This window comes from Pavona decussata, unplaced genomic scaffold (genome assembly GCF_977016875.1).
Source record: "Pavona decussata unplaced genomic scaffold, jaPavDecu1.1 SCAFFOLD_286, whole genome shotgun sequence".
Taxonomy (NCBI): domain Eukaryota; kingdom Metazoa; phylum Cnidaria; class Anthozoa; order Scleractinia; family Agariciidae; genus Pavona; species Pavona decussata.
Window position 1 is genome coordinate 617,548 of NW_028145687.1, and position 18,413 is coordinate 635,960.

Sequence of the window (18,413 nt, forward strand, 5' to 3'; positions counted from 1 at the left end):
CTTGTAGTTAATCTCAAAGAAGTCAATCGACATGAAGAACTGGGGAAAGGAACATTACATGTCAATCTGTGCAAAAAGTTGAACGAGTCAGCGTTAGCCCACTATCATCGATGGATGTACGAAAATGGTCACTGGGAATCAGTGCAAACGTTAAAGGAGTTAATCGTACAAGAGGCTGAATTTCAAACCGTGGCTTCGGAGACTATCTGGGCAGTTAACAGAGCAAGCAAGAGTCTCTAGCAGAAGCGAAATCGGAAGAATAGCGAGAAGTCGACGTTCTTTGGTCGAGATCAGAAAACGGAAAACCACAGAAAAACAGCATACATGTCACGCCCTTGTGAAGTATGTAATGGACCGCATGGAGTTTGCGATGCGAGAAGTTCAAAGCCATGAGTTTTCAAGAGAGATGGGATGTTGCCAAGCGTCTTCATTTGTGTTTCCATTTCCTAACAGGGGACCATTTTTGCCAGGCGTGTTTCAGAACTAGGATATGTGGGATAAACAATTGCAGAGATAAGCACAACAGATTACAGTACACCCACAGGAATCAACACCAAGATGGAATTGAACAGATAGAACAAAAAAGTAGTCAGCTGATGTCAGATCAGAAAAAACCGAGTGGTGAAACATCAGCCGGGAACAGCAACCTGAGTGTCGAGTCTGAAAGGAAACCGTTGGTCGCTTCACTCCCTCAGGATTCCGCTGACCATCAGACAGAGAGATCCCACACTACAATGGTGACAGAACATGCAAATATACGAGTTCTAGCATTGACAACAGTTCCTGTGATCGTAAAGAATGGTGGTCGAACACTCAAAATGAACGCCTTATTGGACGTAGCCTCTATGAAGACGTATATTAATGCAGACGTAGCCGCGGAACTTGGACTTCAAGTCACCGTTTAACGTCTTGAATGGACAAACTGGGACTTTCGAGACCATGCCAGTTAAAGTCTAGCTTGAGAGTTTAGACGGTAGCGTGAAAACAGCTATCAATGCATTTACCGCCGAGTGGGTGACTGGAAACATGAAAGCAATCAACTGGGGGGCGTATGCCGCAAAATGGACTCACCTGAAGGACATACAATTTTCGGATCCAGGGCCAAGCAGCCCTTTTGTAGACATACTCATCGGAGTCGATTACGCTGAGGTACATTATTCGTTCAGAGACGTTGGAGGAAGATCGGGAGAACCAGTGGCAAGACTTACGCCTTTGCGGTGGACATGTGTCGGATCTCCTAGTGGTCTTAAAGGGAGCGACTTGCAAACGAGTTTCACCCATACTTACCTCGTACGAGCACAAAAGGCAAAACTCAGATGAGGTTACTGTTCTACTTCGCAGTTTCTGGGGGGTTGAAGCTTCTGGGACGCTTAAAGACGCACAAATCCTGCATTTCGACGAAAAATTGGCACTAGAGAAAAGTTGAGAGGTCCATCAAGTACGTGGATGGAAGATATCAAGTGGCGATTCCATGGAAAGATGAAAAACCTGAACTGTCAGACAATTACGAGATGGCGGTGCGTCGGTTGTTTAACACTGAAAAGAGGTTGCGCAACAACCCTGAGGCTGGAAAAGCTTACTCCAAATGCATCAGTCAGTACCTTGACAAAGGGTACATTCGAAAGATAGATCCAGCTGAGAGCAGACCATCAAAAAAGTGGTACTTGCCTCATTTTCCTATTGTAAGGCCTGATAGAACTACGACGAAAACTCGTATTGTATTCGATGCTTCCGTTAAGTGTGAAGGAGTCTCCTTGAATGACACAATTCTGCCAGGACCAAGGCTGCAGAAGGATTTGAACGATGTGTTGCTACGTTTTCGCCAACATCCCGTGGCATTAGTTTGTGACATTGCTGCAATGTACTTGAGAATTGAAATTGCACCAAAAGACCGAACATATCTGCGCTTCCTCTGGAGATCACTAGAAAAAGAGAAGAAGCCGGAAGAATTTGAATTCAATCGCGTGGTGTTTGGAGTAAACTCATGGCCATTTCAAGCTCAGTTTGTGGCTCAAGTGAACTCCAAGACGCACAAGGACGAATTGCTAATGGCCGCTGAGACTGTGCTGAAATCTACTTACATGGACGATAGTATGGACTCTGTGGCGGACGATAACCAGGCCTTGGAACTGTACAGTCAATTAGACAAGCTGTGGTCAAGAGCAGGGATGCGAGCTTGAAAGCGGTTGTCAAATTCATCTAAGTTTCTCGAAAAGATTCCAGTTGAGGATAGAGCGTCTGAACTCCATCTTGACAGTAGTGGAGTGCCAAAGGTGAAGAAACTGGGAGTCGCCTGGTTACCAGATGAAGATTCAAGGCAAATCCTCCAGAGGACGGGTTGGAACTGACCAAACGAAGTTTCCTAGAGAAGATTGCGAAGTTGTTTGATCCATTTGGTTTCTTAGCACCGTTCCTCATTCGTGCTAAAGTTCTATTGCAAGAGATGTGGGCTGCTGGACTCGATTAGAACGACCTTTTTCAAGGCGATTTGGCTAGAAGAGCTTGGACATGGCTCAGTGAGTTAGGAGATTTACCTGAAATCAAAGTTCCAAGGTGTGTGCGTTTAAGAGAGGACAAGGCACTGCTTTCAGAAACACTGCATACATTTGTTGATGCATCGCAGGATGCGTATGGAGCTGTCATCTCCTTAAGAGTATGTTATAAGAGTGGATTGGTATCCAGAAGGCTAGTGACTGCTAAGACAAGAGTCGCGCCACTCTCCACGACAACTATTCCCAGATTGGAAATGATGGCAGGGTTCTCGGGTTAAGAATGTCAGATTCTGCTTCCAAAGCCTTAGGCAGTGCCTTGAATCAAGTAACCTTCTCATCTGATAGCATGAATGTACTGTGGTGGATCAGAGGAAGAAGTCGGTCATTTAAACCGTTTGTCGCAAACCGAGTGAGAGAGATTCAGAGTCTGACTGATCCTTAGCAATGGCGATTCGTTCCAACCAAAGAAAATCCAGCTGACCTTGTTACAAGATGCGTAAAAGTATCGGAGCTAGGTAACTGCGAGAAGTGGTGGAACGGTCCTGAATTCCTTGGAAACGACGAGTCGGAATGGCCGATAAATCGTGTCCACGTAGATCAGGAAACGACATCAATGGAGATCAAGAGGAATGACCGAGAATTCTCCAAACAAGCAAATGTTTATGTCGAGGAACGAACAATGATTTCACTTAAAGAGAATAAGCATTTATGGTGTTTGAATCCAAATCGATTTTCAAGTCGGCAAAAGTTTATCAGGTTTCAAGCATGGGTCTATCGTTTCATAAACAACCGCAGACTTCATGAAAGAGAGAGTGGAGAGCTAAAGCCAGGAGAAATTGGGGACGCAGAAATTCAAGCGATTAAAAGCGCACTACAAGAAGCTTTTCCCGACGAGTACACAGCGCTTCTTTGCCAAAGAGAGTTACCAAAGAACAGCAAAATGCTTGGATTAAAGCCAAGACTTGATGAAGAGGGCCAGATCAGGAGTGAAGGTCGACTGAGATATGCAGAGTTCTTATCAGAAGACGCCCGATTTCCTAGAATCCTGCCCCTAATTTTCAAGCATTATCACGAGAAAGAGAAGCATGCAAGTGGAACTAATCAAACATTGGCGGCTTTATCAACCCGGTTTTGGATAATATCTGGTCGCGAAGAAATTAGAGAATGGGAGAAGGAGTGCAATGAGTGTCGAAGACGAAAAGCTAAAGCAGCAAGCAAGTTATGGCTCCTCTACAACAGTTAAGACTTAGATTATCACTGCGAGCATTTGCCCAGATGGCAGTAGATTTCGGAGGCCCTTTTATCACGGCCATTCAAGGCAGAGGATCACAGAGGCCGTGTTTGTTTGTGTTTGTTTACCTGTCTCGCAACGAGAGCAGTTCATCTGGAGATGACCTATGGTCTTGATACGGATTCGTTCTTAAAAGCCTTTTACAGAATGGCTTATCGGAGGGGTCTTCCCCGAGAAATGTTATCTGACAATAGTGGAAATTTCGTAAGGCAAACAAAGAGCTGCGCCAACTGGTCGAAGTGCTTGACCAAGACAGAATCAGAGCCTCTACAGCGAATCAGGGAGTTACCTGGCACTTCAATCCCCCAGCTGGCACCGCATTTTGGTGGCGTACATGAAACAATGATCAAGGCAGTGAAACGGGCTGTGCATGCAATTTTAGGCAACGCAAACATCAATGACGAAGAATTAATGACCGCGTTTACTGGAGCAGAGGCACTTTCGAATTCAAGACCTCTAACCTATTAGTCTGCAAGTCCCGATGGTCATGTACCATTAACACCGAACCATTTCTTAATTGGTCAGATTGGTGGACAATTCGCGCCAGAGTCAGTGGACGAGACCACCTTCAGCCCAACGAAAAGATGGAGAAGATTGCAAGAATTAGTGAGACACATCTGGCACAAATGGCTGCGTGAGTGGCTTCCATGTCAAAATGTCAGGAGAAAGTGGACTGAAGTCAAGCAAGATCTTAAAGTTGGGGACGTAGTTTTAGTAATTTCACCCAACACACCACGAGGTCACTGGCCTCTCGGAAGAGTGATTGAAGTTTACCCTGGCCAAGATGGGCATGTTAGAGTCGTGAAAGTTCAAGTTGGAAAGAACCATATCACAAGGCGTATTTCAAAGTTATGTCACTTGGAACTTACTTAAGAACGATGTTGAATCAAGAGACTTTGTTGTGGAACAATGATTGAATTATAAAAGGACTGGTGACATTAATACTTAGAACATTTTTTCGCAGTTCCTCCTCTGACTAGGTTAAATGTTCGTTGATATGCTACGTCATATCAAGGAGGAAGGTATGGACAAAAGAAACAATGCCAAGAATTTTTTAATTAGGAATTAAATTGTTTTGTTTTTCTCGCTATAAATTTCACGTTTTTGTTAGTCGGATCGGATCTTGTTGTTTTTCTCGTGTTGTACAAAATGGTTTTCTGGTAAATTAGTAGTGGAGTTTGATGGACAAATGAATACATTTCCTGTTCGTATTGGAGTCTTGTGGACAGTTAAGGTTAAGTGATATATTGGGTTCTAGTTTTCCAAAATGCATGTTAAAAACTGAGGTACCTAGAAATTAATCTTGATATCCCAGTTTTATTTTAATCCATAGACGTATTAGTAAATTCACATCCAAAACATGGTAAAATGGAGCATGGTTGGAACAGCCTCCTTGTGTTTTTTGTTCTGTTGACATATTTGTAACCTCGTTTTATTGTCCATAGATAACCCATTGTAGTTAAAGGAGAGAGAGAAGTGTGGTAGATCTCGATATCAAACATTCTATATCGATACAGGGGCTTCCCTGAACGATATCGTAACTTAAGAGAAACATCGGTTGCCTCGATACCCTTCTATACCACTCACGTGGCCACTTAAAATAAGAAGCGTCATGTATACTCAACTCTAAGTCTAAACAACTACCTTTTTAATATTCTCACGTGCAAACAGTAAATATAATAATTCTTCTTTGTCTGTGAGCCGTTGATGTTTCACTCGAACGGAGTATGACTTATATTTGATCCACTTCCAAAACTGGTATTGACCGAGCCTTAATTTTGTCCATTATAAGATAAGGTGGTCACGTGACGAAGTCACTTGACGTCATTGATTGTTATAGCAACCATAATTGCATCGGACATCTTGGTAGGCTGCGTAGCTGGTAGGATGTTGGGCGAAAGAAGAAAGTTTGGCGAAAATACAGCAAAACCGCGAGGAGAATGAGGAAAAGGAGATTTGAAAATCTGTCAGGTGGTATTTTCTTGCAGTTTATGCCTCTCGTTGTCGCGGCTTACACCCATCATGACCTCTCCGCCGGCTAAGAAAACTTTATATTTACGCGCGAATAACACCGCCAGCTGCGCAGACTAACATCTTGGATTTTCGATTGTTACAAAATCACCTCAAATGAATCGAAAATAAGTGCAAATGGACAAATGCCAGAAATAATTTTGAAAACACAGATTTTGTGCGTAAAAAAGCACAACATTTCAGGCAACTTGCCTATTTCAAACTTGCTTGCCATGAAAACATCACTTGTTATGCCTTCACGAGACTAATCGTAAAAATGAACAGGTAGTAAAAGTCTTTCCTCCCCCTACTACACACTGTAAGAGATGCTAAACATAATCCCAAAAGCGTAGTAGTGTAAGCAGTGTTTAAAAAAAAAGGTGTTGTAAGTACTGACAGTACTTTGAACATTGTAAGTAGTTGAGTTAGCATTGCTTGTTCTGAAAGTTTTTTTATTATTATCGTAAGTACTGTTTAAAGTGTAAGTAGTGTCCAGAATTGTAAACCTTGTATTGTGTGATTTAAGAGTAATTAAAATATGTTAAACTGCAAAAATAAATAAATAAATAAATAAATAAATAATCCCAAAAGTGTTGAAATGGTTGGCATCTGCCCTCCCCTCTCTTGCATTATACGTCTCAAGGATAATCTCTAAAATGTTTGCTTGTTGTAATGCCTAGATGTAACGTGAGTAAGACCTTGTTTACAGGAGGTATGGTGACCCCAGAGCAAGGGTTCACCACCAGCGAAGACAAAGTTTTTCCGGGTTTCCAAGTAAATTATTCGGGTGGGGCTACCCTGGTAACTGAGACAACTCATCGCGTCACACTTCAGTTAATTCGACGAACAAAACACACGTGGGAAAATTGTTTTAGCCCTCAAATATTGGGCTTGTATTAAAATTATAACGGCCGGAGACGTTTTTTCACCTGAAGCTGCCCACATTCACAAATTCACAAGAAATTCACAAGAGCAAAGTAAATGGTCAGGTACCAGGGCAACTTCCGGATGACAAATGTTACGATTCGTTAATTTCAGTTGACAATTGATCATTGAGCCGCCAACAGGTTCAGCAGTTATCAATAGAGTGCTAAAAATACTCGTAAGTGAAACCTAGACACTGGTCAGTCTCGGAATTGTAATAGGGTTCCCTAGTATGCAAGGTGGAAAGGTTCCTGTAATCCAAATTCAGAGAAACAACCAACAAGGTGCGATGCCACATATTGGTAATGTTCTTTTAGCGTTACTAATTTAAAAGTTGTTTTTCTCAACTAATAAACACAGAATAGATCTTCAAACTTACAGTTTGAGTTACTGACTGATCCTTCACTGCCTTTTTCCCAGCAGCTTGCAGCTTGCTTTGTTCCCTTACACAACGGCGCCTTTTTTCCAACAACTCCTGGCTATTCTTGTCAAACTTACATTGGTTAAGGTCTCTAATAAGTCAAAAACCGAGGTCATCAAGGATTTCAAAACCCTTATGGGAAATACCGGAGACAACGAGTGGTCACTGGATTACAGCAGGACGTTAAATGGTATAATGGTATGACAAGGGCATTCAAAACATTCCATATAAGGCTCGATGTACCAAGCTATGGTTCGACCTAAAACCTTTAGCTTTTTTCATTAACAATACAAGAATTTCAAGAACGCCAAACGGCTAACAGAAAAAATGATTCAAAACATTGTGTTGAGAGTGGGTGATATGAGCGAGAAAACGGTAAACTTTTCAGAAACTTGTAAAGTTTTTAATGTGAGAATAGCATTTCTTAGTAGTAGTCTGTGTTTAGGTCCCTCTTGGAGTGCCACGCTTCAAGAAAAAGTTTCTTGGGGAAAATAGTTGCGTGCACAAGAAACGTCATCAAAATGCAATTATTTTTCTTAAAATCAATTCATCTTTGCAAATTAGGTCAAGTTTCGGTTATTTCAAAGTTATAGGACTGAGTAATATCAATTTTTCTTTTTATTTGTTAGTGTACAGTGAAGGATACTGCTAATCCCTTGTCACACCACGTTATGGCTTCCTCAAACTGATTTAGCTGAACACAGGCACTTGCTCCTAATGAAAAATAAAATATGATTAGTACTCTGGCAAATATTTCTCCTTAGTGATGATATACATACCAAATTCATAATTCACAATTCCAGTTTCAAGTCAACGGAGTTAGCAAATTAATTGGACGATATCTCGAAATGATTATATAGTTCCGTTAATGCTCGTCTAATCTCCGTATAATAATCGATACAACACTTTCTTAAAAGCTCAACAAGCTCTACTCATCTTTTACTTCTGGATGCCCCACGTGGTAATTATTTCATTCTTCAATGTAAGAAAACAAGTCAAAAGATTTAGAGTTAGAATAAGTAAAAAACTAATTTTCAAAATACCGAAAAAATATTAATTTAACCATCACTTCCCGGTAATTATATTTTGACGGATGAATACTACCACTCTTTTATCAGCTCATACAACAATAAGGATATCAAACAAATGCCTTAACATTGGGAAACAAAATATGGTAATTTTCTCCACATAATAGGTTACCATAGCAACATTCCAAAATTTAAGGTGACTCTGAACTTCTTTCATAGAATTTTCTTAAACTTTAGAAAAAATGAGGGTCAGCAATCTCGTTTTTCGCGTGTGTTTTTTAACATGATTTCTTTTATCTAAATTCAGGAAATATTTAGTACTTCTTTCACCGTGTTCATGCCAGCGAGTTCTTGATCGAATGATTATTCGTTAATGATTCTATGACTACAGATCCTCTCACCATAATCTCTGAACAAAAGCGATTTTACCAAGAATTATATACTAGCGGTCATGGAGATGATGACGCGGTAAAGAATTTCCTGACTGTGCTTGATATTCCAAAATTGACTGAGGAGCAAAAACACATGTGTGAAGGGAAAATTCTTCACAGGGAATATGTGTTCTGTCGTGAATTGTAATACCTGTCGTAAATTGTAATAACACTTGTCGTGAATTATAATACCTGTCGTGAATTGTAATAACAGTTGTCGTGAATTGTAATAACGCACCTACCGACGGTATTACAATTCAAGACAGAACAAATGTAAACTCATGCTTGAGACGTTTCAGAACAATAAAGTGCCCGGAAATGACGGGATTCCGGTCGAGTTTAATAAAAAATTTTGGACATTGCTTAGTGAACCCTTTGTAAAATGTGCCAATGAATGTTTTGAAAATATGGAAATGTTTAATTTCCAAAAGCAAGCAGTGGGAACCCTCATAGAAAAAAAAGGAAAAGATCGCACGTTCCTTGAAAACTGGAGACCGATCTCTCTTGTTAATGTGGATGCCAAATTAATGTCTAAAGTTGTAGCTAACAGGATTAAAAAAAAGTACCACCTTGTATTATTCACTATAATCAAACTGGTTATGTTCAGGACCGCTATATTGATGAGACTGTATGATATATTTTTTGACATAATGGAATTCACTGTAAACGAAAATGTTCCTGGAATGCTGATATTTATTGATTTTCAAAAAGCATTTGATAGTCTTGAATGATATCTTATTTTTGGTTGCTTAGAGGCCTTTAATTTTGGTCCAGATTTCAGCCGATGGCTTAAAACGTTTTACAAAAATATCCAAAGTTGTGTCATACATAATGGTAACGCCTCTGATTATTTCTTTCTTGGACGTGGTTTTAGGCAAGGAGATCCCTTATCGTCTTACTTTTTTGTGCTGGCGGCTGACGTTCTAGCAATTACTTTTCGACAAAATGTAAATATAAAAGGCATTTTTGTAGATGGTCAGGAAACAAAATTGCTGCAATATGCAGACGATATGACTGCGAACCTGCTTGACTCTATTAGGATATCATCAGGTCTTTCCATTACTTGGTCTAAAACGGAAGGTATGTGGATTGGGTCTACTTGATCCAATAAAACAAAACGACTTGATATTAACTGGCCCAATGAGCCAATTAAAGCACTTGGGATCTTTTATACGTACGATCAAAAGCTCCTTCATGAGAAGACTTTTTTAGAGAATTTAGACAACACAAAAATACTTTTGAATGTTTGGCATTCTCGAGGTTTATCTAGGTATCGTAAGATGACAGTTCTACAGTCGTTGGTAGTTCCTAAGGTCGTTTACGTTTCCTCATTAATGTCAATTATAAAAGAAACTATTGCAGAACTCTACCGTCTATTGTTTAAATTTCTGTGGAACGGTACAGATAAGGTTACAATATTATCAACTATAAATGAATATGATAGAGGCGGATTAAAAATGATTGATCTTGACTGCATGATTAAGTCGTTACGATTGGCTTGGCTAAAAAGAATATTTAGTGCACAAGCTGGCACCTGGAGAAACTATCTGTGACATATTTTAGTAAGGTACAGCGGGTTGTTTTTTTTTTCAATTGCAATTGTGATATTAATGACTACTCATTTAGTTCGAAATTTCACACTGAATTTCTACAATGGTGGTCAGAGTTTCGTGATAATTTGGCTTCAACAAACGATTTGGTTAATATAATATGGAATAACAAAGACATTCGTGTTAATGATGGTTCAGTATTCTATTAAAACTACTTTAAGGGTGGAGTGGTCTTTGTGCATGACTTGTTATTTCATTTGAATAATGCGGACTCTTTTAAGATCATTGAGAATAAAATAAATAAAACCAATTTCTTAATTTGCACAGGTCTCCGACACTCTGTACCAAAACATTTAAAAGAAAGTAATGTTCAATCAACATCTCTCTGTTCATTTATTATTGAAGATAATGTCTTTGATTTGACAAAAAAAAAGGAGAAATCAAAACATTTCTACTCATTATTACTGAAAAAAAGGCGCAACTCTCTAATATGGCCAGAGAGCTGCAAAATGAATTTAATTTCACGAGTGCTCAGCTACAACAAATGTTTAATTTGCCTCATCAAGTAGCTCTTAAACCTGATGTGAAAGGCTTTCACATACAAAGTCCTAAATTTTATACTCTGCACTAACACCAAACTACACAAAATAGGTTATAGTACAGGTGAAAAGTGTACATTTTGCCAATTGGAGCGAGAAGCATTGTATCATTTGTTGTTCAGCTACCCCCACTCTCGGACTCTCTGGAAGAGTTTTGAAACACTCTGGTTTTCATCTACTAAAGAAAACCTTCACCTCTCACTGCAAGATGCTGTGGTTGGTATTTTGAGACCTTCACGCCCCTTGCTTAATTATCTTTACAGTTGAGATTGCAGAAGGAACCAGATTCTTCCAAACATTACTCGTTTTAAATGTAAGGTTCGTCTTAAATATGAAGTAGAACTTTATATGGGGAGTTATGGTAAGAAAAAAGATATTTTAAGAAATAAATGGGCAGGCTTTCAGGATTTCTCGTTACAAGAGCAATAATATTGTTTATCTATTAGTCATTGTAATTTGTAAAATCTATTATTGTAGAATATTTAGGTATTGTAAGTACTGTCTGTGTGAACATTGTAAGCGATTCTAAGTATAGTTAACATTGTAAATAGTATCTAGTATTGTACTTGTATACTTATTTTGTGTCATGTAAAGGAGTAAGTGTGGTGGGGTTGTGAAATTAACATTTAACCCAAAAGTGTTATGTATTGTAATAAAATGTCGTGTTGAGAAAAAAAAAAAACAAGCAAATTCTCCTAACTTTTATCATAAGGAATATGTGACAATAGTGAAGAGAATATTAGGATTGCAGGGTTTAAACAGTAATCTACGGAAACTGCTTTCTGTTTGGGATAGCGGGAAGTTACTGTAGTTCTGTTTCAGTTTAAAATGTTTTACTGTTGCTGTGCTGTTCCAGTTCATGATTGTTCATATAGGAAGTTTTTGTTTTGTGTCTAAGATTTATGATTTTTAAAAAGATCAGTTTTTTAAGAGGTTTAGCGGTAGCTTTCTCATCAGTGCACAGAAACTTGCTATAAAGTGATCCTTGCGGTTATGATTTGCCTACGCGAACGAATATGTATCAGGATTTTAGGCTAAAAACGGGGTTCCAAATATTGACTGTTGTTGTCACATAAATTACATTATGTTGCCAGGAATGGGATGTGACGGAACGTATGGCCTCCCTCCTTAAGATATCTACCTATTACAGATGTTAAGTAGGAAAAGAATTAGTTTCATGTGAAACTGATAACGAGGTCATAACCCGTTCGAGGTTAGAAACTGATCTAGATGTGTACAAATGTGTACAATACAATGGTTTTGTTTCAAGATGTTTTGTTAACAGTTCCTTTAAGTAAAGCGCTAATCGCTGCACCATGCACTATAGGTGCTGAAAGTTTTTAGATTTGTGCTGTGCCAACTCAAATGGGGTACAGTTCGTAACGGGATGATACGGTAATCTAAAGGAAAAAAAAGTGCAATTAAAAATTTTTGTTAAAAAAGAACAAGCTCGTTTTTCAGTTATAACCGATAACCGTAAAATTAAAGGGTGTTTTAATAGCTTATACTTTTGCTATGGTGACCTATTGTGTTGAGTTATTGACAATATCTTGTTCACCAATGTTAGGCATATTTGGGATACCATTATTGTTGTGATAAGCTAATAAAGAATGGTTATATTCATCTGTCAAGTGACGGAAACTTGACAAAGCACACCTTAGCTGTAAGTTTTAAATCAAATTTTTCACCCTCCCCTTAGGTGACTCTTACCTCTTATAATCGCTTTCACATAAGACGGTTGTAAGTCAGTGGCAGCCTTTGCATCACTCAGTGAATCATGGAAGTTACCTGCGTGAAAATCAATGAAAAGTGATGTACTGTGTTGACGAGCGTACCACTAACTTAACCACTCTTAATTTCTGTGGTAATACATTAACTTGACACATGATGAAAAGGTCAAAACGTTTTTCTCACCCAGATTAAAATGAGCTGTTGCCCTGTTGTTGTACAGTTTGGCTTTCAGTTCTTGATCCTTGCAATCGACTTTTATTCCTTTTGTGTAAAGAAATATGGCATTTCTGAAATCTTTCTTCCTGAATTCATCATTACCGTCATTCTTGAACAGCTCTGCTATTGCTAAATTAAAGAAAATGAAAGGCTTTCTCATGAATGAATTAGATGAAACATCATCCCTAGCTTGTCTAAACTTGGAACCTGTTATTTTCTGAATAAAGTTTCAAAAATGACTTTATTAAAACCGATGTATGAGTTTTACTAGTAAAGCAGCTTACCCAAGGTTATGATGAACTGTGGCCTACCTAGTATAACGTTAAAATCTTGACGTCGTACTGCAGTAACTAAAACAGCGTTAATGCTTTCAGAATTGCCTCAATTTCCCTACACGACTTTGGAGGGGGGAGAGGGGGATCGGTTCTGCTTCCACGTCCAACGATCAAGAGCATTAAGACTATGAGAATAAAACCAGCAGGGTATATCGCACTTATAAAAACTATTTCCTTTGGCGTCCGCAAAATGGGGTGATGACTTCAAATAACAGTGGGCCAGTAACGTCATTAATTCTTCACAGCCCCCATCTTGGATTTCTCGGTTTCTCTAAAACTTGGAAGACCGTTTCAAATCGATTCAAAAATAATCCAAACCAATAAGATAATGTTAAAATTGTATACAAAAGTAAACGTTACAACGATACACTTTTGTGGGTGGAGAGAGATGTCATAATAATAGGAAGGGGAGTCACATGTTTAGACTGACCAGGTGCCGCGCTCCATCTTCCCGCTTCCAAACCATAAATACTTAACACTCGGCCCAAGAACTAGTACGTCTGGGATCTATAACTCCTCAATAAAACTGTTAAAATCCCTTGGATCAGAAGAGATCATTACTAACAACTCCTCACCTCTTAAGTTGGATTCATCATTATCCAATCTTTTCTTAGTAGCAGCCGTGACGTCATATTCGTTTGCATTGTTCTCTTTGCCTCCATCTTGTAGCTTGTTCTGTTCGTTCACAGATCGGCTCCTTAATTCCAATATTTTCTGGTTGTCTTTGTCAATCTTACATATGTCAAGGTTTGTAAGACGTAAGTTGTAAAAGTTATCAATGGTTGCCAAAACTGTCAAACTAACGACACAAGGTCAAATGGGTAAGGCGTCTTAATTTCTTGTCACTTTGTTTGCTCTTCCGAAATTTAAGAGAAATAATAGCATTGCAATTGTCATCGAGAATCAAAGAAATCATCAGTTCTAATCAGTGTTGATTTTGTGCACAATAGCAGGAATGAGGCTTCGTAATAAAGTTTGAATCTGATCAATATATTTCGTTGTAGCTTTGGCAATGAAGGATACTGCTAATCCTTTTTCGCACCACGCGATGGTCTCTTCAAATTGACTCAGCTGAATACAGGCACTTGCCCCTAATAAAAGTGAATAATTAATAATTATTCCACGAGCGCGCGCTGGATATGAGATGATAGATAGCCAACGAGGCGCGTAGTGAAGTGCCGAGTTGGCTATAATCATCCCATATCCAATAAGCGCGAGTGCAATAATCGTTTTATTAAAAACAATCAAAAACTATTGTTAGATCTTGCTGGTTTCGCTTGGCAAGAACAACCAGAAGACATTTTAATGGTCCCTTTTTCTCGGGCATGGTATAATGGCTCGTATACCATGGCCGCTGAGCCAATCAAATCCCTAGAATTGCATTATACAATGATCCAGTTTTTAATAATGTAAGTTCGACATATTTTTTATTGAAAACAGGGTAGATGGTATAATTAAATACTATACCAGCAGGCACTTCTAAGGACACCCTCTGTGTATTATCCCAGGTAAGCTTAGCTGCAAAAAGACTGTATTCGCAAATGTGACAGTCTACGTCAAAATACTAAACTTTTATATCTGTCACCTATGTAATTGGTACTAAACTTTATGACGCTTTATATAATCCGCTATAAATACAAAGTAACTTTTCAACGAACGTAACATTAGGCGAAACATTTTGAACTACAAACAACCGTCGCCTCGATAAAGGAGTTTTATTCTTCAGAAATCTTACCTCTCACGATCGCTTTAATAAACAGTGGCTGGAAACCAGTGGCAAGTTTTGCATCTCTTAATGAATCTTCATAATTTCCTGTGGAGGGATAGATACAGAAATATAAATAAATGGAGAGGTAGTACATTAAATAATGAAGTTTCTAATTAAAGTACTCTTTAAATTTGCGATGCTAAAACACCTAAGTTAAGCAAAACCTTAAAATATAAAAAGATCTTACCTAAACAGAAATATGCATCCGCCCTGTTGCTGTACAGTTTGGCGTTCAGTTCTTCGTCCTTACAGTTCACTTGAATTCCCTCCGTGTAGAAGTGTATGGCGTTGTTGAAATCTTCCTCTTCGTATCTCTCATTACCTTCATTATTGTAAACCTCTGCTATGGCTAAAAATCAAATTTAGTAATTTAAAGACTTGGATATTACTCGTATCGCCCAAAAATCTGATTATAAGCCCTTCACTTCAACAACTTCGCGAGAGTTTGGTCGAGATTGGGGATAGGTGGGCTTACAACCGAGGCATATCAGCTGGGCTTGGAACTGCTGATAGTGGCACACCCAGGCTACGAAGAAAAGAAATGTGGGGAGGGAGTTATTGCAGGAATCAAAATACAAGATGTGGTAAAAGAAGATATACCAACAAAGATCATCTCATCATATATTTTTTCTCACCTCTCAAAGTGTTATCATCAAAATCCAGTTTATCTTCACCAACTGGAGTGACGTTACTCTCACTTGAAACTTTGGTTGGACTCCTCGCCATGAATGCTTGGAGTTCAGCCTAAGAATTGAATGTTTGTACGTTCATTACTTTGCCAGTCATTGTTGTTGTATTCAAAGACGAAACTGAAATGTTCGTATAAAAAGAAAAACACCAAGCAAGGAAAAATAAACAAATGCAAGATGGCCGCCTTCTGGAAGTCATCCAACCCACCCAACTCATGAAATCATGAAATAGCACAAAGACCAGACCAGCACACCGGGAACTCCATGCCCTACTCTTTGCGATTAGTGTGTGGGTTCTTTAACTTCCCACAGAGTTATGAACAATGAAGTGTTGTGAGAGGGAGCCTACGGTTTATACGAGACTAGTCTCTTCTTCAAGTCTTATCCGAGAAGACTAGAAAGTGTAACCGTTTGCAGATGTCATTACAAAGGCAGCACTTTCTTCTCAGTTATTTAACAACCCTGAGTGTTGGTTCGGCCGGGGTTTGAACCCAGGACCTCCCGCACGGTAGACCGATGCTCAACCAACTTAGCCAATCGGTCATCGCCTTCTTTCGGGCCTCAAAAGGAAAAGCACTGTTCTTGTTCCAAGCTGCAATGCCACAGTATTAATACTCCCGTAGTTATGAAGGGGGGGAAAGGTTGGAGGAGGGGCGGGGTTGGAGGGAAATCCGCTTAACCTCAAGCCCCAAGAGACCAAAAAGCCCGGTCTTGAAAGAGTGAACATAAGCGGCTCATATTTTTATGCCCGTCCGGCTTATTAGGAAAAATTTGAATACAGAGGACGAAATTAATACCTACCTGAGAAGCCCAATGTGTAATTTACATCATGTGATTTGCCAGGGTGGCCGGCTGCAACAGAAAATGTTGCACGCCAAGATCAGTATGAAGTACAAGACAGTTGTAAATGTTACGTTACGGTAGGGAGTTTCTATTACAGGATAATTTTGAAAATGAACACTTCATAATCGCGACTCATATAAAGGAGACATTTTTTGAGAACGAAAGGCTTGTTCCACAATCCTATTTGACGTCCTAACTTCCGGTAGGGTGTTCCTCCCATGATGTCAGAAGAAAAACGAAAACAGAATCGTTGATCAAAGATCACCGAAGGATGAACAGAACGCAATTAAAGGAAAATCACAGTTGACGGGAATTTGGAATTTTATGCTTGTTTCCTTATACATTGAATATCCTAAAGGCAAATAATGCAATTGTTTTAAATGAATTTTACTCAAGAAGAAATTTTCTTTCGGTGTATGTTGAGTTCACATATTTCACAACCAACTCCCTTAGTTTCTATTTTTCATGGCCTTTGGTAACTGGTTAGGTTTATATCTGTACTCAAGAAGGAGAACGAAAGCCTTATTCAACGCTAGGTGTCTTGTGTCATTCAGGCGAAATCGAATCCAGTTGTTTCTCTGTTTCGACGCACCCATGTTTCACTTTTTTGAACCTTATTGACCTTACTCACACAAGAATTGTGTGATGCTTCTTGTTAACAAGTTTGAGTGGCGTCCCGGCCGTTTTGTGAAATTTCTACCTCGATAATCCTGCATGGAAATCTTATTAGTCCGCCATCCATATTAGTTTCTACCTATTTAATTCACAGTGTAAGTCGCAAGTTAGTAAACAGGTAAAAGGTTCAAAGTTAGAGAGACAAGACAGCGAATTAACAAAACCAGAACTTACAGTGGGAGGTAGAAGTTAACTTGTTCAAAAATCCTTTCTTGGTGTCAGTGATCAAAACAAAACAAAACTCATGTAAGCGGAAAAATCAGGCCACAAATTAAATTTAAAGCAAGCTGCAAATTTATCTTGGTGGAAATATGTTAAACGTCAACTTCGAGTTGCTTAACCATTCTCTCCTAGCTAATCCCTTTAAAACTCATTGTTGTTGTTGTTGTTGTTCTAATAGGCTGTAGCAGTTTAATAAGTCTCACTGATTTGCATAAGTTTCTCTCAGTTCAGTGAAAAAGAGAGTCTAAATTTGTTTAGCCAAACAAAGGCGGAAAGCAATTTTTTTACAAATTGTGTCTCTTTTTTCAGTCGCCACTTCACCATCGAAACAAACACGGAATTACTATATTTTCATCCCATTAGACCGAAATCCAACATTGAAAAGTGAAACTTAAAATCACAGAACATTTTTGTCCCAAGAAACCGAATTGTTTATCACATTTTACGACGTCAGGCAAAAAAACAAAAACAAATAACAAAAAAACAAAACCAAAACAAAAACATTAATTTTAGAACAAGTCATGCAGGACAGTCATGGAAACTTAATTAAGCTCTGATTCAAGCTTAATCTGTCAAAGTTAAAGGAACAAATACATAGAGGATATTACATGGCGGCGCGAAGATATCATTTTATTTTCGAGTGGTAAAAACAATATTTTACGAACGAGCGCAGCCACCGTGTAATTTTCTTTTTATTATACAGACAAATCTATCACTGGCCATTTGTCGCCGACTGTTTGCATAAACAACCATGAAAAGCGGCAAATGACGTCATCAATATCCTCACAAGTGGGGATATTGAAAATACGCCACTCAGGTCCCGGAAGTTGTTTCGTATGAATTTTACGAGTTCGAGCGAGTGGTGAATTTTCCAGAAAACACTCGTGTCCACATAATAAATGCTAATGAGTTCATGATATCCGAACTTACGGTGGAAGGAAAGGACTTATCATATTCGGAAATCCGTTCTTTGTGCAATCAAAACAAATCCAAACTCATGTGAACGAGCAGGTCATTTAACACGAACTACAACATTCAAAGACTGATTGCAAATGGAGACCGTTTTGCTAATCCGCACTGCTAAGTCTTACTGCAAAAGCATCACAAAAAAATTTAAGCTATCGTAAAGTTCCGATAGTAACGACCCTTCGAAAGTAACGACCACCCGAAAGTAACGTCAAAACTTTG

General features: G+C 38.9%; 1 protein-coding gene and 1 pseudogene across 4 annotated transcripts in view; one reads left to right on the forward strand and one right to left on the reverse strand.

Annotated features, from left to right (window-relative positions):
- Positions 1–18,413, reverse strand: part of LOC146455067 (uncharacterized) — a 37,820-nt gene that overhangs the window by 8,069 nt on the left and 11,338 nt on the right. Inside the window, exons 1-10 of one of the 4 annotated variants that reach the window (XM_085094742.1) lie at positions 16,287–16,301; positions 15,432–15,605; positions 14,984–15,145; positions 14,764–14,841; positions 14,052–14,119; positions 13,604–13,760; positions 12,661–12,822; positions 12,457–12,534; positions 7,785–7,852; positions 7,097–7,210 (exon numbers count right to left, since the gene is read on the reverse strand). In XM_085094742.1, the coding sequence (XP_084950868.1) occupies positions 7,097–7,210; positions 7,785–7,852; positions 12,457–12,534; positions 12,661–12,822; positions 13,604–13,760; positions 14,052–14,119; positions 14,764–14,841; positions 14,984–15,145; positions 15,432–15,522 (978 nt within the window). In that variant the 5' untranslated portion in view covers positions 15,523–15,605; positions 16,287–16,301. Of the gene's footprint in view, positions 1–7,096; positions 7,211–7,784; positions 7,853–12,456; positions 12,535–12,660; positions 12,823–13,603; positions 13,761–14,051; positions 14,120–14,763; positions 14,842–14,983; positions 15,146–15,431; positions 15,606–16,286; positions 16,302–18,413 lie in introns of those variants that run through there. The other 3 variants (XM_085094743.1, XM_085094739.1, XM_085094741.1) reach the window with 3 other exon arrangements.
- On the forward strand, positions 1,012–2,206 carry LOC146455068 (uncharacterized; annotated as a pseudogene).